This window comes from Falco rusticolus, chromosome 6 (genome assembly GCF_015220075.1).
Source record: "Falco rusticolus isolate bFalRus1 chromosome 6, bFalRus1.pri, whole genome shotgun sequence".
Taxonomy (NCBI): Eukaryota; Metazoa; Chordata; class Aves; order Falconiformes; family Falconidae; genus Falco; species Falco rusticolus.
In genome coordinates this window covers 20933143-20957802 of record NC_051192.1, presented here as the reverse complement: position 1 = coordinate 20957802, position 24660 = coordinate 20933143, and the positions used below count along the sequence as shown (strand labels likewise).

Sequence of the window (24660 nt, the reverse complement as noted above, 5' to 3'; positions counted from 1 at the left end):
CCTACCTGTTCTGTTTTATGCTGAAGTGCAACAAAGAAATACCAGAATTGGAGAAAAATATTTTTGCTCTTATAATGTTCCATGAGTGAATATACACCTTTCTGTGGCCATCAAACTTTCACAGTGTCATCTCTTTTAAGATTTTTTTGCCAGAGTCTTTGGAATGTGTTAATAAGTTAAATCCAACACTGTTTACCTATTGTTCTGTTAACTCATTTTCAAAGAATTCTACCATGCCAGAAACAAATAATTTACTCTTATGGAAGTCATGCTGATGTGTTCCTGTCATATTATAGGTTATAGTGCGATGCTTGACTGATGTGATATGTTCATGTGTTTTAATAGTTGTACATGTGTTTTCATTTTTTAAGACTAAAGGCTGGTAGGAGGTAGTTTTATTCTACAGGCATGTGTTTTGACAGATGGAGAGAAGCTTTTTATGTTGATTTTTCAACAGTCATCCTCTGCAAGACTTCAAGCTCTTCCTGGCTACTGGGAAATTAAAGAGTTGGTGATTCAGCCTTTAATTTTGATCCATCTGCTCAAACTAATGAGATATCTCATTTGTAGGCTTCACTTTGAATTACCAAATGCAACTGAAACTGTAACATTTGTCTTATAGCACAATTCTTCTCTTGTTTAACTTGAGGAAAGATATAATGATAGATGGCTTGCCCTACTGAGTTTTCTAGGGGGTTTGTTACAGAAAATTTTTATCATGATTGAATGTCCAAGAGGTTTCCAGGTGCTTTTCAAGTCAGTGTGCTTTTTTTGTAGGATTAATAACAATGTGGATCTTCATTAGGAGGTTTCTTTGTCAGATCTTACCTCTTAAAGACTGCTTTAAGTGAGAACCTCTAGGGCTGTTATGTCTGCTTTCCTGGGACTGTCCTTCTGTGCTCGATACTAGCTAGTGAAAATTTGTTTTCCTGTCATTCTTTGAATTTACTCTGTTCTGATCTTATCTGAAAAGATGTTAGGTTCTCTTGGACTGATTTGCGCTTTTGGAGCTTTATTTCAACCTCTCAACAAACCAAAGTTTCTTTAAACAAAGGGGGAAAAAAACCCTGAAATTACACTTCATTAATCAGAGAATATGACTTCTTGCTCAGTTGCAGGTAGAGTATTTTTGCCAGCATATATGTGCTGGGATACTGTTCCCTTGAAGGTTGGGTGAAGTCTTGGTCACAGAAAATTATCATTACCTCAAAGTGGTTACAGCTGTATCTTGCTAGGCAATCATTAGCAGTGGGCCACATGCATTGACAGCATTAATTCAGCTACAGAGCTGGAAAAGCTTCTTCACATTATACAGCCTTGTGAGAAGGGCATCTAGTGGCAATGAGTTCTGGGGAGCAGGTAGCACCTTTCTGAGGCAGCCAGCAGAGAACCTGATGAGATCAGCAAAGACAATGACTGAAGACCATACATATAAACGTCATTTTTATAATTGAAATGTTGCATTACTAACCAGTTTAGGACAACACATATCATACTGCCTTTATCTTCACAATGTATGAGGGGGAAAAGCACCCTTGTCATGCTATGCTTTGGGAAGTAACAGTATTTTTAGGAGTTTTAAGAAATAACAATTATTTTTAAGGGGATATTTTTCCTTCTGAAACATGTAAAGTGAAAATTTCCATATGATGTTAAATTCCTTTATCTAAAAAATATGGAGCTGTTGCTGCTTGCCAGGGTTCAGTTGCTTAAGTTAGTATCCTAGGGAATTAACTTCTTGACTCTGACCATCACTGGTTGTATAGGTTCACATCCATTATATCTTCTTCTGCTGCTGAACTTTAGCTGGTTTATCCCATTACTTTGGTTACTGAGAGATGATCATACGTTTCTGTCATAGTCCCCATCCCATCTTAAATACTTTTGCTGTTAAGGATGTCAGAACCTTACTGTTTGCTAGCTTTACTTTTTCTTTCCTTTTTTTTTTTCCCCCAGATGGTCTGAACAGTCTCTCTTGATCAAAAAATAAAAAAGTAAAAACCTGAAATTGCATAAAATTTCTTGGGATCTTGTTAATTACTTGCATTATGAAGTAGAAGGGCATTTGGTGAAGTTCTTCAAAAGCTTTCAGAGGAAGTACTTCCACAAACTGCACTCATGAAACTCTTGGTTTTGCTATATTCCCCAGACTACTCATCTCTTCTGTTCCTGCAACCTTTTATTTTATTTTATTTTTCTCATAGCTGATTCTCTTTAATATTACTTAAACCTTCAAAATAAGTCCTGTGTTCTCTCTGCCCTTTGTGTTGTTTCAGCAGGTCTCCTGTATTTACTCTCTGCACCTTACTGTCCTGTATGGTTTTTTTCTGACCTTCAGTACTCTGTTACTCTACTTGTCTTCAGCCACAGATACCTAAGTTTCAGTCCTGGTTCCTTACCCAATGTTCTTTGCTCATTTGCTGTTTTGGCTGTTTATTACAGTTTTCAACTTGGAGTGCTTTTGGCATTCTCCTGTCTTCTGAAACCTCTTTTCCTTTTAAGACAATGAATGCCTGTTTTTCCACTGCTTTTGAGAGTGTTGTGTAATTCTGAGATGACATATTGTCTGCTTTCACTTTTCTTCCGCTAGCTCTGGTACTCTGCAACTCCTTGGAAGTTCCTTTTCTCACTGAGCTTGGTGTTTTCAGTTCATAGCAAAAAATGACTGTTCAGTGGAATTTCTCATTGCCCTTGCTGTCAGTGCAGGCACTGAGGGTCAAGGTGTCAGTACGTAAATACTGAGGAGGCTTCACTGCTTTGCAGGGAGTGGTTTCAATACACAAGGAAGAGCTTTTCTGGTGGCCAAAGATGCCAAGTCGTCTGTTGTAAAGACCTGTTTTTTTGAAACGGTAAATAACTCACACAGCCTCACCACAGCATCCAAAAATGAATGTAGTAGTAGTATTCTTAACTATGTAGCAACAACTCTGGGTAACTCAAGTGAAGCAGGCTTTAGGAACTGTAAACCAGTGAAGATATGGCAATCTTTTTAGAATTAACATGATGAAAATCTTACTACTGGGACTAAAAATGTAGAGAAAAACTACTTAAAATAATGAACAGTCTGATATAAACCATCCATTCTCAATGACGCACTGTGAGTGGTGATTTCAGACTGCCATTTTGTGCTTATTTCAGCTCAGTTTTCTTAAGAATCTTTTGAAGAAAAGTGCTTTTTCAAGTACCTTGTTAGCTTCTGAGCTTTGGCTTTTCTGATTTGAACTAGTTTCTTAGGTTTAGCTGTCTTCTTCTGTATTAATGTTTTGCTTTTGCAGTATTGTCTTAACTGCATCCAATATACCTATGACAAGCTTTATCTTTTAAAATGAAATTTGTATTTTTTTTAATGTGCAAAGTATATATACTTGTTAATTTTTTAATTAGTGTATGCACTGGGTGGTCAGTGTGCAGTTTTCTAGAGAAAAAGCTTGCTTTATTAATTAGAATTTATGTACTTAATTAAAACGTTCCATAACACTGTTCTGCATTTAGTTCATTAGAATAGAAGTAATACTGAGTTGCTATATACTTTTTACATCTTGACATAATTTCTAAGTATCACCTTGCACAGATTTTTAATACTGTTTCAAATCAGGATTTTTGATGTCACAGATCAGAAACAGATTACACTTGAATTTTATAGTCAAAACTGGTTCTGTGCTATATATTGCACATAAAGCAATCACTTAGTCTGTTCTTTGTTTACAATAATTGACTTGAACTTTGCAGATCTAAGAAGTGTCATCTTGTTTTTCTTACAATGCTATCTTAAACCAAAAAAGAAACACTGAGTAGTTACTTTAAATCTATTATATTAAATTGTCAGAAGTGAATTTGACAGGTATTAATTTCATCTGTAAAAATGATGGATTAAATTTCTTTATTATCAGTCTTCCAGCTATTATTTGGTTGCAGAAGCCATGTGAAGATAGAAGTTTAATAGGCTTAGTTACTGCAACTGTTGACAATGCTTTTATAGCTGTGTCATAAGATAAGATTTAATAAAACAGTATTTTCTTCAGAGGTCTCTCTGGAACTTAGTACCCTGAGAATTAAGCTTGTCCTAGCATTTTTCCTGGGTAAAAGAGTTTACAGCACACTCGGACAAATAACTGAAAAGTTACTGGATTTGTTAAAATGTATTCTTTATCTAGATTGTTTTTTTTCCCTGAATTTCATCTTACAGCCTAAGAGTTTTTCAGTCTGAGTTTTTGTAACACTGCATCTATACAGATTACTTCTACTTCACCACCTGGTGTAGCTTATTTGCATATATAAGTGTATATATTGCTTCTAAATTTATATATGCACACATGTATGTAGGTGTATAAAAATACACAAATGCAGAAAGTGGTCTGGCAGGATAGCTGAATTGTGGCTGATGATTGTAGATGTTGTTTGTGGTTTAGTCCCAGCCAGCAACTAAGCACTACACAGCTGCTTGCTTATTCCCCCTGGTAGGATGGGGGAGAAGAGTAACAGTGAGAAAAATTGTGGGTTGAGATAAAGACATTGTAATAAGGCAAGCAAAGCAAAACAAGGAATTAATTCACCACTTCCCATCAGCAGGCATTCAGCCATCTCCAGAAAAGCAAAGCTCCATCACGTGTAAGTTACTTGTGAAAACACCATCACTTCAAACGTCCCTGCCTTCCTTCTTCCCCCAGCTTATATACTCAGCATGATGTCCCATGGTACGGAATATCCCTTTGGCCAGTTTGGGTCAGCTGTCCTGGCTGTGTCCCCTCCCAATTTCTTGTGCCCCTCCAGCCCTCTGGCTGGTAGGGCCTGAGAAACTGAAAAGTCCTTGACTTACTATAAACATCACCCAGGAACAACTAAAAATATCAATATGTTATCAACATTATTCTAACACCAAATCCAAAACACAGCACTGCACCAGCTACTAAGAGAGAGCGGAAAAAAAAAAAAACAAACCACCACCACACCACAAAACTTTATCCCAGCTGAAATCAGGACAGTATCCACGCCTTATTCTATACCATTTAGTCATGCCACACTTTCCAGTGCAACATCATTAATCACCACTCCCCTTCCCATCCTTTGATAGTCGACGGATAGCCTCTGTAAAATGTCCACAAATGTCCACTGAGTTAATTTAGTCTCTTACTTTGGGCTTCATCTGTTATGGTGGTCAGTCAGGATTGGAGACATGGTGTGTTGCATGGATTAACTGGGCACAAAAGCCAGCTTGGGTCAAGTCACTGCTGCACTTGCACTGCTTCCTGTAAGAGTTGTCCTCCACTGGTTTGGATGGTTACTGCTATAGTAATTCCTATAACATGCAACTCAAATCTCAGGTTACAACAGTTTAAAGGTATATCCATTACAATCTCCACCTCTGGTCAGAGGATAATAATAATCCTTCAGGCCAGATTATAGGGTTTGACATTGCACTGAACTTCTCCCCATGCTCCTAGCCTGGCTATCAACAAGGGGTTCCTGCTATAGTAATTCCCATAACATGCAACTCAACTGTTATTTCTGTGTTGCTGATTAAGTGAAGACCTTAATTCTTTCCGTAGAATTTCTTTTGCACAATTAGGGCTCATTTGTATGTATGGTTTCTTTAACAAAATCATAGACAAACTAATTCAATGATGGTACACTATTTTTGTTCTGCATCTTCATCATTTATTTATGCACTTCATTTCCACAATAACTGCCTTTTGCAATTTTAAGGATGTGATAGTTAATATAAGCTTAAGCCTGAACAAATGAAACTTTGTATCTTACTTTAATTAAAAATACTGTTTGGATGTGCTGTGTGGAAGATAATGCTACAAAAAATACTATGTAGCAGATATTTCATGTTATTTTCAAATGATACATATCTATTATTTTCCTCTATATCTTTTGGTCAAATCTGTTTGGCTTTAAACGTTTAATAACTTGTCAGCTGCCTACACGAATAGTTGAGGAAATTGCTGGAAATGGATGCCATAGCAAGTTATGTATATAATAACGCATTATTCTTCAATTAGGTGGCCTTCTAAATGTTAGTATGCTTTAAGAATAAGTTAGCCTTATTCTAATTTTTGCATGTATCTTTGTATTTACATAGTAGCTTGTCTCTATATGTGTACTCAGGTGTTCACAATGGATTTATGTTGACCAGAAGCAGCAATTTAGTATTTTTCCGTTAATTATGAATTCACGAGGTGTTCAGTTTATGTCCGTAGTCTTACACAGCCATACAATAAGGTCGGTATTGATATACCACTGTTTAAGGTAACAAGTGCTACTATTTAGAGTTGCCGTTCTTCTGGTATTATGAATGTACAGTAAATCATTGAAACAAAAAATCAGATTTAATTCCTATCATGTCCCACCAAGGAGGAGGGAGGAGTGACTCATATTTGCTGATTCTTTTGGTTGGAATAGGGTATACACAATACCTGAGGTCCGTAGGTGAACAAAAACTTTTATTCCATAATTAGGCTCATTGGTAAATAATTGGGTAGCAGAAATGCTTATCACTTGCCATTATCCCAGAGCCAAGTCCATCAAACCAATCTGCTGGCTGTGTTGCTTGGACAATTCTCTGATCTTACCGGCAATTTCCTTCATCTTTGCATGTGCTTCTTCTGTAGAAGTGGAGGCATTATGGATGGTAATACAGCATTCCCCTTTGGTTAGGTTTAACATTCCACATATCCCATGTTCTTTCAACGATAACACATCTAAAGCTAATCTATTTTGTAAAGTCATTTTAGATACCTGTTGAATCTGTAAACGCTTCTCTGAAACCATATTGTGTATACACCAATTTGTGTCCCAATGCATGTTATATTCATGTTCAAAATAATCACTTTCAGAGCAGGAATCCCATCATGGTACTAGAGTACAAGGCACAGAAGCAGATACCAGAATTTTTGTTTAGAGATCAATAACAAGTTTGATTCCACAAATTTTCCCAAGTAGAATTGTTCAGGAGTTGATGCAAACCCATGAGTATTTGATCTATGTCCCATTGTTTCTCCACAGTTGTCTCTCTTTTTGCTCAAGAAAAGAGTATTCAGTTATTCCCAATGTGATGGTTTTTTTTCCTGTTAGGTTATGACCTTTTAAACTCATTTTCCAATACTTCTGTAAGATTTAAACTAATCATTGTATATTTGAATCCCTCTGCTGCCAAAGCAGTGAGGGCAACACTTATCCCCTGGTCCATCTGGTTCCAGTTACACCCAAACCTTTGTACAACTGACAAGCCAAACTGGGGGATTCACCCCATGATTCCATTACCACATCTTTCCTTAGTGCAATGCAAAAATATTCCTGACAAAATCAAACAAACAATACAAGTAGCAATCCACACTGCAATCAGGAGCCTGGATTCCACAAGTTTGTCCACAGCCTGCTGTCTATGTATGTGTATATATGTATATACAACACCAAGAATAATTAAAAGGACAGAATACTCCATCGAGTATGGATTCGGTGGTCCTTTCCATGGATGTTGGTGGCTATCCATGCATACAGGTTAAGCAGAGTTTTCAGTCAGGCATACCTGTCCCACAGAGGGTAAGTCCAGCAAAACAAGCTGTCTAGCATAATGGAGTGGTTTTGTTGGATCTTTGTTCTCTCTTTTCTCAGGTAGAAAAGACAAAGGTTTGGGACAAAATGCTATGGATCAGGAGCAGGTTACATAAACATACTCGTTTAACATCTAATATTGATTCCCCAACAGCTGTTAACCTTAGTTGCTGCATCAGACACCTATTGCGCCCATCCAGGGCTGAGAGACCTCAAGGCTCATTTTAGAAGCCCAGTAGTGCATTCCACAATACAATTTGTCTGAGAGGAATATGGAAAACCCACTGTATCCCTTCAGCCCATGCCCACTCCTGGACCACACCAGCAGTGAAGTGGCTGTCATTGTCCAATTGAATTGATTTGGGTTTAGGCAGGCAACTAAACCACAATTTTAAGCCTTTTACTGTGTTATCCCTGTTGCTAGCCATACTGCCTCTGCTTGAGTCAGTCCCAAAATCACCTCAGCACCTCCCAACACATAACATTTTCCCTCTGAGAGTCAGAAGGGACAGATGTAGTCTACCTGGCAGGTGTCCCACAGCCCCTTATTGTCTCTTAAGTGCAGGGGTTGATCCTTGTGGGGGTTGTGCTCTCCCAGTCGAGTATTGCATGAGTTGCATGCTGAGACAATGGTGTTGCACACTTCCCTTGTCACAGACCACCCCTTACTGATTGCTTCCTTAAACAGATCTTTACTTCCAGAATGGTCTTGTTTAACATGTAGCTGTTCTAACAGATGTTCCCATTTTTATTCTTCACCCTCTGTGGCCACCCTTGCCAAGCGGGCCAGTAAGTCTACCTGATTGTTCAAGAGATGAGCTGGATGATCCCCTGTCTGATGTGCAGTGACCCACCCTACTAAAAAAGATTTCTGTTAACCGATATTTAGGATTTCTTCCCATTTTCCTCCAGTAAGAATTTAATGGCAAGGATAAATGATGCTCCAGAAGACATGTTGATGGTTGTCAGTAGTCCAAAAAGTTTGAAAATTCTTGCTCTGTAGTCCTGAAAGAAATGAATCTGTGTGCTTAGTTTAACATAACAGGGAGTATCAACCAATAAACTTCCTTGTTACTGTTAAAACTACTGTAAATTATTCAAAATGTAACGATATAATTACTGTCCACCGAGACCTTATGGCTATCACAGATTTTTTAATAGATGTTACATGAGAATCCAATAGTAATGTCATTCATAGGTTTTAGTTTGAAATATACATTATTACAGGATTCTATAGAAAATAGGCCATTTTGAGAAATCCATAAGGATGGGAATTTAATATTAAGACACTAAGATGCATCAAGGAATTCCTTCTGACTTAATACCTCTGTTCACTTTCCAGAGTATGAGATTTCTCACATATGCAGTGCTGTGATGCTGATAATTTTCTTTGTGGTTACTGAAGAGATGCCTCCAGAATATGTTCCATTTGTATACTCTCATGTATTTAACTGTGAGGTATTTATAGTACTCTTATTTAGGAGAGGATATCTTGAGATACATATAAGGTATGGGTTTATGAGGGACATTCTAATTGCTCTAGCACAGTTTACTATTGTTTACAAACTATTGCATCATTTAAATTCTTCATAACTATTAAGTTTCGTATTAAAAACATTGCTTGTTCTTGAAGGTAGTTCTTCACTTTTCTGATGATGCAGAATTGTTGATTAGGAGCAAAAAAAGCTTCTGTATAAAGGTCTGTGTTTTTAAATCAGTAGTGATAAGAAATAACCTAGAAAACCTGACTGTTCTGTTCTTTAATTGTTTGGTAGGTTGATTTATGTTACTGGATCTTACAAAACCAGAAGATACAGAGATTGACATGGCAATTTTCTTAACCTTTTTACTTAAGTAAAAGGAATGGGAATAGATGCAAAGATTTGTCCGCTGTCCTCTATGTTTCTTTCCTTCAGTAAAGCTGAATGTGCTTATCACTACTGGCTCCTGGGTTATTTTTTCACATTATGGATGGTATACATATAAGTATAAATAGTAAGAGAGATATGGTAGACATGTTTAAAATATAATTTATGGTAATGTAGAAAGATATTTTATTGTACAAAGTCAAAATAGTTAATGTCAGAACAGGACAAAGGGAAATGCTTGAAACAAATTACTGCATGAACTTGTTTTTCTAAAAAAAGACGCAGTGAAAAGCAGCTTATAATTTTGAATAATAATTGTCGTTCAAGTCCATTGGCATCTGCAAAAATGCAATTCTTAACTGCCTAATGACACATATTTGCATAGTAATAGACTAGCTATTCTTGCTTAATTTTCTATACAAGAATAGATATTGCTATTTCTATTTCTATCCTGTTAATTAAAATTCAGAATAATTTCTACTACCTGTAGGAGTCAGTAATGTGTTATTTGTTTGTCTTATTGAATAATTTGTCCTCTACTTTAATTTTCATTCTACTTATTTTTCTCTGCATTTTTTCATATATTTGGCTAATGCCAGAAAATTGAAGACAGCATAGATCCCATTATGCTGTTCTGAAACAGGTTTCCTCTAATATCCAGAATCCATATTCAGGCATTGATTCCATAACTGAATATTTTTTATAGACCATCTAATATAGTTCAAAATATAATAAAACAAGATCGTAAACACAAGTGCTTGCAATTTTTAAGTAATTAATAATTTAGACCTTCCTAAGGTAAATTAAATCAGACAAACCAATCAGCATACATTAGTGGAAAATGTATGTAACTGTTGTATAGGTATAAGGGAAGAGTCATGAAGTTTCACATGGGCAAATGCTTTTTTTCTCAGAAACATCCTCCCATTAGTGCTGCAGTATACACACTGACTGTTCTTCACTGTAAAGGTTTGATATCGTCAGTCTTTTATTTTAATGCTAGAGGCTTAATGTCAAGCTTACGGGTCCAGAACTGTTTTATCCATAGCATTGAATGGAAATTACACTAAAACCCTATATCTTTCATTTTTACACAGTGGTAGAAGACACCATGTCATGTTTTATATGAGCATAACTGGGTGCCTCTGTGAAATGCCTGTGCATTACAACATGCAACATATGGAACAAAAAAGAGAAATTAGCAGTCTGCGTCCAGATCCTGAGTTAAGATTATATTGAGAATCAGAGATGTGATGTGATAGCTCACATGACTGAGTGCTGCAATGGGTGGAAACAAGCTCTTGAGCAAGGTCAGGCCAGGATGGCAAGAAACTTGTTAGCATTTGAGAGCACAGCAGGGATACCTGGAGCTCTGCCTAGGGATGGATGAGCTTAGGAGGAGGATTAGCCAGCAGACAGACATGAGCAACATTGTTGTAGGAGTTTGCTACACCACTGATCGGGAATAAAGTAAATGAGGCCTTCTTCAGACAACTAGAAGAAGCCTCATGTTGACTGTCCATGGTCTTCCTGGGGGACTTCCACCCCAATATCTGCTGGAGGGACAATACAGCAAGGCAAAAGCAATCCAGGAGGCTTCTGGAGTGCATTGAGGTCAACTTCTTAGCACAGATGATTGAGGAGCTGATGAGATTTGATGCTGTGCTGGACCTTGTACTTGCAGAAAGGGAAGGAGAGGTTGGGGATATGAATGCTGGGAGAAACCTTGTCAGCAGTGACAATGAGATGGTGGAATTCGGGATTCTGATGGAAGGAACAAGGCAAAAAGCTAGACCACAGCCCTGGGTTTCAGGAGAGCACTTTGGCCTCTTCAGGGATCTGCTTGGAGGAATTGTATGGCAGGTGGTCCAGGAGAGGTGGTTGATTTTCAGGGATCACATCTCCCAAGCTCATGAACGGTACATCCTGATGTGCAGGAAATCAAGCAAAGCTGGCCTAAGGCCGGCATGGATGAGCAAGAAACTTCTGACAAAGCTCAAACATGAAAAGGAAGCATACAGGAGGGTAAAGCAGGAACAGGAGGCTCAGGAGGAGTATAAAGGCACTGTCCAAGTGTGCAGAAGTAGGATTAGGAAAAACCAAAGCCCACCCAGAGATGAATCTGGCAAGGAGTGTGAAGGGCAACAAGAAGGGCTTCCATATATAGCAGCAGCAAGAAGACAAGGGAAAATGCTGAGTGTGGCAGGAAACCTGGTGACAAAGGACATGTAGAAGATTGAGCTACTCAGTCTCCACCTTGGTCTTTGCTGATAAGATTTGCCTACAGGAATCCTGAGATATACCAAAGGATATCCCTGAGACAAATGGGAAAGATCAGAGCTAAGATTTATCCTTTTACTTACCCTTACATAAATCCATGCATCCTGATTGGACACCCACGCATGCTGAAGGAGCTGGCCGATATTGCAGAACCACTTATGATAATCCTTGAAAGATCATAGTGATCAGGGGAGGTTCCTGAGAACTGAAAGAGAGCACATCATCCCCATCTTCAAAAAGGGCAAAAAATTCAGCTGAGGTTATAATGTTTAAATGAAGGGGGAAAGAAGTCACAAGATGAGGAAGAAAATGTATCAACTTCTAGTTAAAGAAAGTTCCTTGGTTACCCCAGGCTAAAATGTCTTGTTAGATATAATCCTAGAAAGTCAATGTAATAACTTACTGTAGTAGGCCATTTTTTTTGTGGTGGAACCTACCTTTCATGAGGGATTCTGTGCACCTTTTAAATCATCTCCTGACACCTAGAAGTCAGTGAGCCAGTAAGTTTTCAGAATGCCTATAAATTATACAGAAATAAGAAAAAAACATGTTAAAAAACATACATATGTATTGTTGGAACTAATTGGTACTGTTACAAAAGTATTTCTTTTCCATCAAAGACAAAAGTTGTTACATACTTACAACGCCTACAGAATTTTTCTTTAAATGGTAATCGTTTCACAGGTTCTGTGTTTAAGTCTTGTTAAGTGGGAAGATTTTTTGCTAGACACGATACAACAAAGATAGAGGAAAGACAAGGAAAAAGGAAGAAAACAAAATCAGGAGGAACTAAGTTTATACCGAGAATTACAACAGAGCTGTAACAATAAAGATTGTAACAAGTCAGAGAAGAAACAGCAGAAGGTGTATCAAGAAGGAAACTCTTTAAGAGAAATGAGGAACAAGAAAGATGGTAGTGTTTCAGAATGTGTACAATAGTGAAGCCTGTTTTATGGATAGATTTAGAACACAAAAGGCTAAATGAAGGAAGGGCAGATAGGAAGAAAATCAAGAAAGAAGTTCCAATATAATGTCCTTACCATAGCTTTGTACATAAAGTTTCATGAGCAGTAATAAAAATTAGATGGGATTGTACAATACAATATTCATTAGGGTGGGCTCGTGTTAAATAAAAAATAGATTTCACAGTAAAATAAACTAAAAACTTGAAATGATAGGACAGATGTCTTTAAAAAGTAGTATTACGTATAAATAGATGAGCAAGTGCACATTATGATAGTAAAAATATCTGTAAACTAAATAGGACTTATTACCCTTAAAAGCTGGTATGTCTAAATAGAAATATAATTAGATAAATAGCTATGTTAAATAGATTTTTTTATTAGATTCTGTAGAGGTTTTGTCAAAAAACCTGGGTTTTACTTGAGTGAACAGTTAAAGCTTAGCAGAGAGCAATTAATGGTAATCTATCAGGAGTTCAGAATATATCACAATACAGTACTGATTACCTGATGCAGCATCGTAGGCTTCTTTGTTGTTGTTATTCATTAATATTTTCTGTTAAAATATTGTATAGTACTGTGTAGTTTTGTTCTTCAGCAGGGTTTGCTGAATGTTTCCCTTGAATGTATAAATATTTTGATGGTGACTTGCTGAATTTTTTTTTGGCATTCTTGACCCCTCAAGCTTGAATGAAAATTCCTGTATTCTGATGCACATCATTTAATTTTATATGATGAGTTAATGCAGTCTGCTTTTAACCTGCGAAGAATTTTCTATACAAAATGAAGGATATATGAAATGTCTCATTAGAACTAGTTTGTATGTAGCTTAGTAATCCTTCAGTTTTGTAGTGTAAAAGATCTTAATACACACACATGCAGATTATATCAGTGTTTCCTTTAAATACAAGATGTACTAAAATGAATTAAAATAATTAGAAAATAAATTCAAGTTCTCTTGTTGCCTTGGTAAGTGACACAGCCCGTTCAGCTTTTTCCATTCCCATGATGTTAAGATGTGAAAACACTTAATTTTCTAAATAAAAATATCTGCTAAAATTAAAGCAAGATTTCTGCATTAAACTTTTTAAGCTATAGGTCACCTTATAAAAATTCTTATTTCATATACTTCATTGCTGCTCTTTTAGTTACTAGTTCTGGATAGCGATCTTCATAAGTCATTGTGATATTAGGGAAGGGGAAATCACTGTCACGCTGTCATTTAGATCTGGTAATCAAGACATTCTGATTTTGCAGTGAATGTTTTTGAACAAGAGCAATTAGTGAACCATATGTGTTATTTTCATTTATATTTTGCGTGGAATATGCTTTTCGCTCTGTAAATATTAGGCACTGGAGTTTTGAACTGTATCTTGGTAGACGAGGGGAAAACACAACACAAGAGAGAAACAATTTTATTATTCCTTAGAATAAAGCTAGACATTAGCGAGTTGTACTTGGTGTAGGAGATGATTCTGTTTAATGAGGTGCAAAGGATGATTTTGTTTAACATAAACAGGTGCAGTCAGCTCTCCTTGGGGAAAAATGTTAAAACCTCATTACGAATAGAGTTTTGTAAAATACTTGGAGAAGGTTTCATGCTGACCTTAAGGGAGAAAATGGCTGGATAGATTGATCAGTTGATCCATATTCCTAACTTCATTTTCAGTAGAAGTGATACCCAGGTCAAGAACTGGATACCACATAAAAGAACATGTTATAAGGATTAAGTTGAGCAAAGCCAAACAATGTCTTGAAGCTAAAATAAAGTATATATACTTGTCTCTTAACTACATCATTAATATCAACATTGAATTAAATAAATTCATTCTTTTGTCTTAATTTCTTTGAAAGATGTGATGCAAAGTGGGTGGCAAAACCTAGGCCTTCTGTCCTCAAGGAGAGGTGTTAAGCAAAAAGAGATGCTGAACTCAAGCACTGAGTGACTAGCACTCTAGTAACAGGATGGAAAGATACCTGAAAGAGTCAGTGTGCTTCTCCAAAAGGATGAAAACGCCATTTTGGAGTTGTTACAGAGAATGTTAGTTTGAAAGACGCATTTCCTAGTAGCAAAAGTTAGTGAAAGCATCTTTACTGTCAAAGGCAGAAGAAAGGTATTTCAAGTACCTGATACAAATTTTCATGAATGATTTTAGATACTTTTGTTATGTGTATATGTTGTGTGTTTGTTTCTCCAAGTGAAAATGTAAATCCCACTAGTGTCTAGTTACATGTCTCTGATAACAGAAAAGTACTAGTTCTTGTAGGTATTTTGAATAGTACGCTTTGCAGTGCTTTGGTGATGCACTAATGCATTTCAGAAAGATTACAACCTGGAATATGCAACACTTGGGAAATGCAGACACTTCCTCCTTTGAATTTTTAACAAAGTCCTTGGTGAAAACTTTTGATTTGTTTCATACTTTGAGAAAATTCTGGGGAGGTAACCTAGCTAGAGACATTTTCTTTCTCCTTTCTTGTATATTTTTTATTATTTAAAAGCTTTGGTTTCAGGAGAGCAGCAGCAGACGCTTTCAGCACTAGGGCTATATACACCAGAGCTAGCTTTGAACTGCGGAGTACGGATCTAATTACACAGCTTGTAGCTGTGGAACCACTTCTCTCTATTCTAAATTAGTTTTCCTAACTTATTTGCATAATTTAATGCACGGAGATTTTGCCACTGAAATATAATATTCTCTGACATAGTTAGGACAGGCTAAATTAACCCTCTTAAGATCACGTTGCTGTCTCACAATGTATTTGGTAAATGCTTATGAACTTCACTGGGGCAAAAACATTCAACAAGGTGTTATATGTCAATTTTTAGCTAGGGCTAGTTCTTTACAAACTATTTGGTGATGTACTGAGATTACAAGTAAACATTAACCTTAATGTTGGGCACCTCTATCAGTTAATAAAGTGGTCTATTTTGTTTAATCAGACTTGGTGTCTGTCTGCCTCTCACTATTTATTGTTAATCATTTTAAATTTAAATTTTAAAATTTGGTCAGGTGTTGATATGTGATCATGAAATACAGAAAAGTGAATGAATTCAGGTGTGCATTATATACTTTAAAAACAGTGGGAGATTTCATAGAGAAAACACGCTACACATCTGAAAATTAGGTTTGCTTTTTATAAAAACTAGAAGAGCGTCTGGGTGGAGGACAGTTATACAATGCTTGTTTCTTAGTTATTTTTTGTGTAATAGTCGTATGTCTTTCTGAATGAATGATCACAATGATGTCAGACATACTCAGCTCTTACTTGATGTTTTCAGGGAACTGTCCACAGTGTTTCTGAGGTATCTTAGTGAGTGATAGTATGTGGTTTAAAACCCATGATCATATCTGTTATTTTAAAATTTGTATCCCAGTATGTGGTTTGCATTTGTTGGTGCTGAATTTCATTCTTCTCTTTGATTGTCCAGTGGTTTGGGACTGAAGTATCCTCCTGAGGTTCTTTGTAGTCAGTTTTTGTTTCAGCTACCTCACATAGTCAAGTCGTACTGTCAGGAAAATTAGCACCTTACTATTTGCTTTCCAGATCATTTAGGATGTGTCAAAAAGCTCTTCACATCAATGGCAATCTCCCTACTTTGTGAAAATCCAACAATTGTTCTCAATCTTTTAAAGACTAAAGAATAAAAAAAGAGAACCTTCTCAAAAGCTCTTTGAAAACATTAAATACAATGTAGGCAGGATCACGCTTTACCTTCCCTAAAGCAACATTAGTTTTCATCAGTATGTCATGTATTAACTATGGGTTTTTTCTTTCCTATAGGAAGTATTTTGTAATTAAAGTGTTTTCATTATTTAAGACTTCTGTTTTGTCTCATCATCCCTGTTTCTCTCCATCTTAAGGTGATGGTGTTTGTTCATGCTAGAAATGCCACAGTACGAACTGCTATGGGTCTTCGAGAAAAAGCAAAAAACAATGGTCATATTTGCCACTTCTTGTCACCCCAAGGGTCAGATTACGGACTAGCTGAGAAACAGGTGAGTAATTTACATTGGTAGACTTTGAAATCCTAGAATTCATGTTTTTCTGGAACAGTCCAAGGTGGGAAGAGATGAAGCATTTTTGAGCTTCTGGGGAGATATATTTTGCTCTGAAGGGATGTGTGGAATTGCTGAACTGAATAGAGGAAAGAGTAACAGTGAAAGAAAAGTGCTGTTACTTTTACGTTTTTTTGAAAAGCTGATAACTGGTTGTGTTTTATGCAACTTGTACTACTTGACAGTAGTCTTCATATAATCTGCAGCTCAGGAAGTCCCAAAGACACCAGTTGCCACAATTTGGGAGAGCACGTATTTCCTGCTTTTTGCACTTTCCCCCTAAGCACCTGGTACTGTCCACTCTTTAAGACAGAAAACTGCCTTAAAGTATTAATCTGACCTAGTCTGTACATTTAACATCTTTGGAGAACCATCTGACTTCCCTCATGAATCAACTAATGGTAGGCAATCAAAAAATAATCTATTTAAGAGTCAAAATGGCATGGCCATTTGAATCTCACAAAGGTTTAGCCCCCTTAATCTATTCATGTTTAAAAATATGTATATGTATCATAAATTACTAGTACTTTGAGCAGTACCCAAGTACTTGCCAGCTGAAACTGTACATTTGCATGCATTCTAACAGTTCTGTCTATGAATTATGTTAGTTGACCTTCCATGGTTTTTTTCTGATAAATAACAATCAGAAGTAACACGGTCTGCAACAACTTCTTTTCATTTATTCAACAATATGCTAGCATTTCTGATGAGACGATATTGCCAAAACAATTCTTAATTCACTGTTATATGTGACATTTGCATTTGGTGATATTGAGGTCTAAATATTAGAGTTGACAGTGTCTTCTTAATATTCCCTGAAAAATAATGTTCTTTCTCTCTCCCCAGTTAAATAGCAGAACATAGAAGAGATACTTATTCATTGTAGAAAGTTTAATATCCTTATAAGATACCTTCTCTCCCTGGCAAATATATTTATAAACTCGTAAATGTTTTGGGGCCCTGTGAATTAGGAATGTTGTGAGGGTTTTAGATTCTGTGTCTGTCTTTAAATGTAATAAATATGTTACCCTATTTTATACTTCTGAAAATGTGGAAAGATTTATTCATACTTACTAATTTTGAATGGAGCATAGATGTTACAGTTGGTAAATTCAAATTTCTGAAATGTAGAGGAAATTCTGTTTTAGAAAAGATTTTTTAAAATCAGGATCATATTTTTTCTTTCTGTCATGGTGCTTCTGAGAGCAATAATAAATATTTCAAAATCTGTGCTTTATAAATTGATATCCTTATATTACATAAAATAACATATCAAAAAGCCCCTCTTTTTCTAGTGGATGTTAGTATCTGCTGCCTTATAAAAATAATATCAAACCTGAACCTGGAGTTCCCATGTTTCTACTGTAACACTGGTAATTAATGCTGAACTTTTTTTCATTAGATTTCTTGGGACAAAACCTGAAACTCATTAATTTATTAAAAATAATATTAATTTTTCAATGCTAATATAGGGGGGAAATATTTTAAGCTATTGAAAGTACCAGTGCTTATTTAGACACACAAAATTATTGCTAAAGAAGTTAGGAAAAGTTATATGCTTATTTCAGCAGTGCATAGTATGCGAGGTAGCTGTCAAAGTATTTGTCCAACTTACTGTGTATTTCAGTGAAAACTACTGCTATATGTTTAGTTCTTCTCTTCATTCTGGGATTAAATGAGTTAGAAAGCATGTTATGTTGATGAGAACCACAAAAATATCACAGAGAAAAGTTCCAAACCTATTGGAATACAGGTTATTGCTGCATGTAGTTGGATAGTATTAAGGTAACATTTATAGTACGAATTAAGAGAGTGGTAGATAATATGGCATATAGGTTGGCTGGCTGCATATCTGAAATAGCTTCTTTTTCTAAAATTATTTATGCATCATACTGAAATCTAGGGGATACTGAGTAAAATAGCAAATTTCCCTGCTTTTCTTCTATCCCCTAAATCCCCAGCCCAGCTCACATACATTTGTAATTAATCTGAGCATCTGTTCTAAATCAAATTTTGAATTGTTTGAGGATTGTAGTGCCAAATGCTGATCTGTGTGAAAAATTATAGAAAAGCTGACTTCGCTTTAGAAGTTACTTACAGAGCTTAATGATGGTGATGATAGGGTTGAGTGTTTATGGGTAAGAATCAGGAGGAAGGCCAACAAGGCAGGTATCATGGCGGAAGTCTTATAAAGCACCCACCGAGGATGAAAAAGCAGATGAAATATTCTATAAGCAGCTTAGAGAAATCTCAAGGTCACTCACTTATTCTTGTGGCAGAGTTCAACTTCCCAGGCTTCTGCAGTAAATACAGTGCAGCAGAGAGGAAACAGTCCAGGAGGTTCCTGCAGTGCATGGAAGATAACTTCCTGGCACAGCTGGTGAGGGAGCCACCTAGGGAATGCACCCTGCTGGACATGTTTGTGAACAGAGAAGGACTTGTTGGTGATGTGATGTGATGGTAGAAGGCCATTTAGGCATAGCGATCATGAGATGACAGAATTTTCAATTCTTGGAGAAGTAAGGGGGCGTGGGCAGCAGAACCACTACCTTGGACTTCCAGGGGGCAGTTTTGGCCTGTTTAAGGGCCTGGCTTACAGAGTCCATTGGGAGGCAGTGCTGAAGGGACAAGGGGTCCAGGAAGGCTGGACATTCTTCAAGAAGGAATTCTTAAAGGCATAGAAGCAGGGCATATCCACATGCCAAAAGATGAGCCAGGGGGGAAGACTGGACTGGCTGAACAGAGAGCTTTCGCTGGAACTCAGGAGAAAAAGGAGAGTTTATGACCTTTGGAAGAAGGGGCAGTGCACTCAGGAGGACTACAAGGGTGTCATAAGGTTATACAGGTAGAAAATTAGAAGAGCCAAAGCCCAATTAGAATTTAATCTGGCTAATGCTGTGGAAGACAATGAAAAAGTTTCTATAAATACATTAGCAACAAAAGGAGGGCTAAGGGGATTCTCCATCTTTATTGGATGCAGGGGGAAACATATTGACAAATGATGAGGGAAAGGCTGAGGTGCTGAATGCCTTCTTTGCCTCACTCTTTAATAGTAAGACCAGTTGTTCTCTAGGTACTGAGCCCCCTGAGCTGGAAGACAGGGATGGGAAGGAGAATGAAGCCCCCATGATCCAAGGGGAAATGGTCAGCGACTTGCTACACCACTTAGACACACACAAGCCTATGGGGCCGAGTGGGATCCACTCGAGGGTACTGAAGGAGCTGGCAGAAGTGCTCACTGAGCCACTCTCCATCATTTATCAGCAGTGCTGGCTAACCAGGGAGGTGCCATTTGAGTGGAAGTGAGCAAATGTGATGTCCATCTACAAGAAAGGCCAGAAGGAGGTTCCGGGGAGCTACAGGCCTGTCAGCCTGACTTCGGTGTCAGGGAAGGTTATGGAGCAGGTCATCCTCAGTGCCATCACGTGGCACGTACATGACAACCAGGTGATGAGGCCCAGCCAGCATGGGTTTATGAAAAGCAGGTCTGGCTTGACTAACCTGATCTTCTATGACAAGGTGACCTGCTAGTGGGTGAGGGGAAGTCTGTGGATGTTGTCTGCCTAGACTCTGGTAAAGCCTTTCATACTGTTTCCCACAGAATTTTCCTGGAGAAACTGGGGGTTCATGACTTGAGCAGGCATATGTTTTGCTGGGTAAAAAACTGCCTGGATGGACGAGCCCAAAGAGTGAATGGAGTTAAATGCGTTTGCCAGCTGGGCACAAGTGGTGTTCCCCAGGACTCAGTACTGGAGCCAGTTCTGTTTTATATCTTTATTGACAATCTGGATGATGGGATTGAGTACATCCTCAGTAAGTTTGCAGACCACACCAAGCTGAGGGGAGTGCTGATCTGCTGGAGGGCAGGAAGGCTAAGCAGAGGGATCTGGGCAGGCTGGACCAATGGGCCGAGGCCAATTGTATGAGGTTCAACAGGGCTCAGCACCTGGTCCTGCACTTGGGTCACAACAACCCCCCACAGCACTACAGGCTTGGGGAAGGGTGGCTGGAAAGCTGCCTGGGGGAAAGGACCTGGGGGTGCTGGTTGACAGCCAGCTGAACATGAGCCAGCAGTGTGCCCAGGTGGCCAAGGAGGCCAAACAGCATCCTGGCTTGTATCACAAGTAGCGTGGCCAGCAGGACTAGGGAAGTGATTGTCCCTCTTTAATTGGCACTGGTGAGGCCGCACCTTGAATCCTGGGTTCAGTTTTGGGCCCTTCACTGCAAGAAAGACACTGAGGTGCTAGAACGTGTCTAGAGCAGGTCAACGAAGCTTGGGAAGGGTCTAGAGAACAAGTCCTATGAGGAGCAGCTGGGAGAACTGGGGTTGTTTAGCCTGGAGAAAAGGAGGCTCAGGGGAGACCTTATTGCTCTCTACAACTGCCTGAAAGGGGGTCGTAACATGGTAGGTTGTGGGTATGTCTTGAGCTAGCTCAACGGCATCAGTGAGCAAAAACCGACCTTGGGAGAGAGACACAGTTATGCTTGTTGGAAGGAAGCCATGGGAGCAAGAAGAGAAACTTCAAGATAGGGAGTAGTCTGCAGGGCTTGTGGCCTTGTACATAAAAGGAGTTGCTAAGCTTCTGTGTCTGTAATAAAAAAAAGAGCTAAGAGTGGAAAATTACTGAGCATAGTTACAGGCTGACACGTCAGCCCCCCATAAAGGTATACAAGACTTGCTTGATTTTAATAAAGTGTCTTCGTGCATTTGATCTGCTCCCGGAGTCCATGCAATCATACACCACAGTAGGTGTTGGTCTCTTCTCCCAAGTAACAAGCAGTAGGACAAGAGGAACTGTCCTGAACTTGTGCCAGGGAAGATTTAGATTGGGTATTAGGAAAAATTCTTCCCTGAAAGGGTTGTCAAGCATTGGAACACACTGCCCAGGGAAGTGGTTGAGTCACCATCCCTAGAGGTTTTTAAAAGATGTGTAGATGTGGCACTTAGGGACATGGTGGACTTGGCAGTGCTAGGTTAATGGCTGGACTTGATGATCTTATAGGTCTTTTCCAACCTAAACAATTCCATGATTCTAAGTTATCTGATTTTTGTAATAAAGCAAAATGGCCTTCATTGTAATTAAATACAGATGAATTCTTATATTTCATGGAAATCTTTGATTCTTTTTGACTACTTCCTGCATTATTACAACAGAAAAATGTTCCTTTTACCCAGAAGGTTTAGGGACTTAAAAAATTTAATTGAAGTAGTATGAGTGGTATTGTGAACAACCATTTCATATACTATAATAAAGCCAGAGACTATAGTGTTCATTATACTACCTCAGAATCTTAGGAAGGTAAACTAATAAATAATACTAAAATATAATAAATATAAGCGTTAAAGTTTGCCAACAAAAAATAACTGTTTATTCTGATATTCAATAAGTTTCACTGGGAATTCACCGAAACATTTAAAAACTGTCACCACAAGAAGTGGAGTCATTGTATGAAAGATATGATTATTCTCCATTGGAAATGCCTGAAACTTTTATTTCGATATTTTATTTTCAAGTGTAATGAGTAGACATTATGACAAGAGGTCTTTAAACATAGCATAATAAGAATCATTGTACCAGTGTTGGCTGCTTTTTTTTCTTAAGATGTCAGTGTCTTTTAAGTAGTATCAGATTTGTGACATTACTAAGGAGAAACTCTTTTTATTTAGTTATGAAAAGCACATCTGAAATCGGGGTATTTTTTTAATAAACTCATTGTCTATTCCTTAAAGTAGTTGTCTTATCATCTTTAAATCATACGTTACTTGCCAAAATAACGCATTCAATCTTCTGTCTGTTCCCATAAATCCTTTTCCATGAGGGAGTGAACTGTTGGTTGCCAGAATTTGACCTGCTAGAGTATCCTGGGTTTGGTCAGCCTCTTCCCTAACTGCTTTTTAGCTTGAGCAAAAAATCCTAGTCATAGTACTGTAAAAGGCATTTTAAAAGATGTGCTAGTATACACTACATCAAAAGGAGGAATCAGCTGTGTTTATAGCATTTCTGACTGCTTCAGAAAGTAATGTTAATATGAATGTGTTTTGATGTGATATATACTTGTGAATAGAGCAGGCAGCTTACCTCTCTGAGGCAATGCATCTTGTATACCACATTGGAAAGGACAGACAGGGAAGAGGAAAAGATGGAGTTGCACTCCCTGTTAGTTAATCTTTGGCTGTGCAGAGCTCATGTACTGCAATGATTATGTCACAGCATGTATCTTTGAGGCATATTTTTATTTATATACAGTTATTACAATAAGAATGCTAATCAAATGGATACTTTGCCAAGGCAGCAACTCTGCATAAAAAATCATCAATAATCATAAAATGAGTAATATGCTAGCAATATTTTGCTAAGCAGTTAAGGCTAACATATTAAGACTTACAAGTACACCAAAGACTTCAGTGATAACAGCATGTGGGGGGTTGTTATTAAAGCTATTACTGTTCAGCCTAAACTCTCTTTTTCTTTCTTAGAAGTAAATATTTCTAACGGAAATTACTATAGTAACAGCAGTTATTTATTTAACTGGATATAAAGAGATTTTTTTTCCCCTTACCTTTCTGCTCCCCTCCAATAAACCCATCCTGTAACTGAACGCCTAAGGCTGGCGTAGCACTGTCTTAAGCATGTGCAATACACATCTACGTTCAGGTAACCTGAAAGTGTAGAAATTTTCACCTCCACTGGTAATTGTGATACTGTGGAGTTTTACTGGCTAAGGTAAGGTAAGAACTTCAGTACCACCTACTTGTACAGACAGAGCCTACATATATAGGCGTAAGTGGCTGTCACCAGGAATTATAACCATTCAGTTTTCTACCATTAAAACTACCAGAAAAAGACCACTGTCACTACAGCCAAGTGCGGTTCTAAACAGAACAAGTCAGATGTGTAGAAACACTACAGAGAGACACTAATGGATTCATAGTTTTTGTGGACAAGGAGGACCAGCTGTTTTGAAATATTTATTCTGTGAAGTAGAGAATTGAGCAAGGTGTGAATTTCTGTTTGAGTTCCAGCAATAATTTCTACCCAGTATATAGCCTTGATGTGTGTCATTCTTCATGTCTGAATTGGCCTGCCTGCTGCTCTAGACTTAGGATTTCATGCTGGTTCTCTTCACTAATTTAAATTTTTTTCACAGTGAAAGTTCTCATTCTTTTAAATAATAGTGAATTGTTATTAGGGGTAGATCAAGTTAGTCAGTAGGTCTCTTAATGGCAAATTTCTGATTGCCAGGAGAATATACTGGGAAGAGCACTGATACATACTCTTTCTTACGCATTTGCTGTTCAGAGAATACTGCTCTAGACAGACTTTCAATCTGACCTGGCACAGCAGCTCTTATGCCTTATACTATAAATCAGATATTTAATTTATTGCATAAGATGTATTAACATGGTAAAACACACGACTTGTAAGAGATTTTCAGGGTTTTTTTTAAATCTGTTAGGTTCTTTGCTCCCCGGATATCTTAAAGCTCAGCCTGTAGGTGAGCCAAATGGCACTGTGGAACTGATCTGTCCTAGCAAGCATTTACCATTCCTTCAGAGTGCTTCTGATTTCCAAACTGTACCTTTAATCAGCTTGATCATGTTTTAAATTTTTGATCACCAATACAAATGGGAAATATCCATGGGTCAAATTGAATCTCTGAAGAACCTAATTAGACGTTCTGTCAAGTCAGAGTTTCTATATGCACTTAATTTCTTTGATCATCATTGCCTAATTTTAATCTCCTTAATAAATGAAATTCTTTTTATGTAGTGCTAAATTCCCAGTGCCATACCATATAAATGAAATTTCTGACACAAGTCTAACTGCATTATATCAGTGCTGTGTGATGCAAAGTGATTAATTTAAGCTTCATGATGATAATATCATGTTTGTCTGACAAGAGCTATCTTGTGTAAAGCGATGTTTGTTG

At 37.6% G+C, this 24660-nt stretch overlaps 1 protein-coding gene across 2 annotated transcripts in view; it reads left to right on the top strand.

Moving 5' to 3' along the window:
- ASCC3 (activating signal cointegrator 1 complex subunit 3) overlaps window positions 1-24660 on the top strand; it is a 281127-nt gene that overhangs the window by 129516 nt on the left and 126951 nt on the right. For both annotated transcript variants that reach the window (XM_037390923.1, XM_037390924.1), the window contains exon 14: window positions 16534-16668. In XM_037390923.1, the coding sequence (XP_037246820.1) occupies window positions 16534-16668 (135 nt within the window). The remainder of the gene's footprint in view (window positions 1-16533; window positions 16669-24660) is intronic.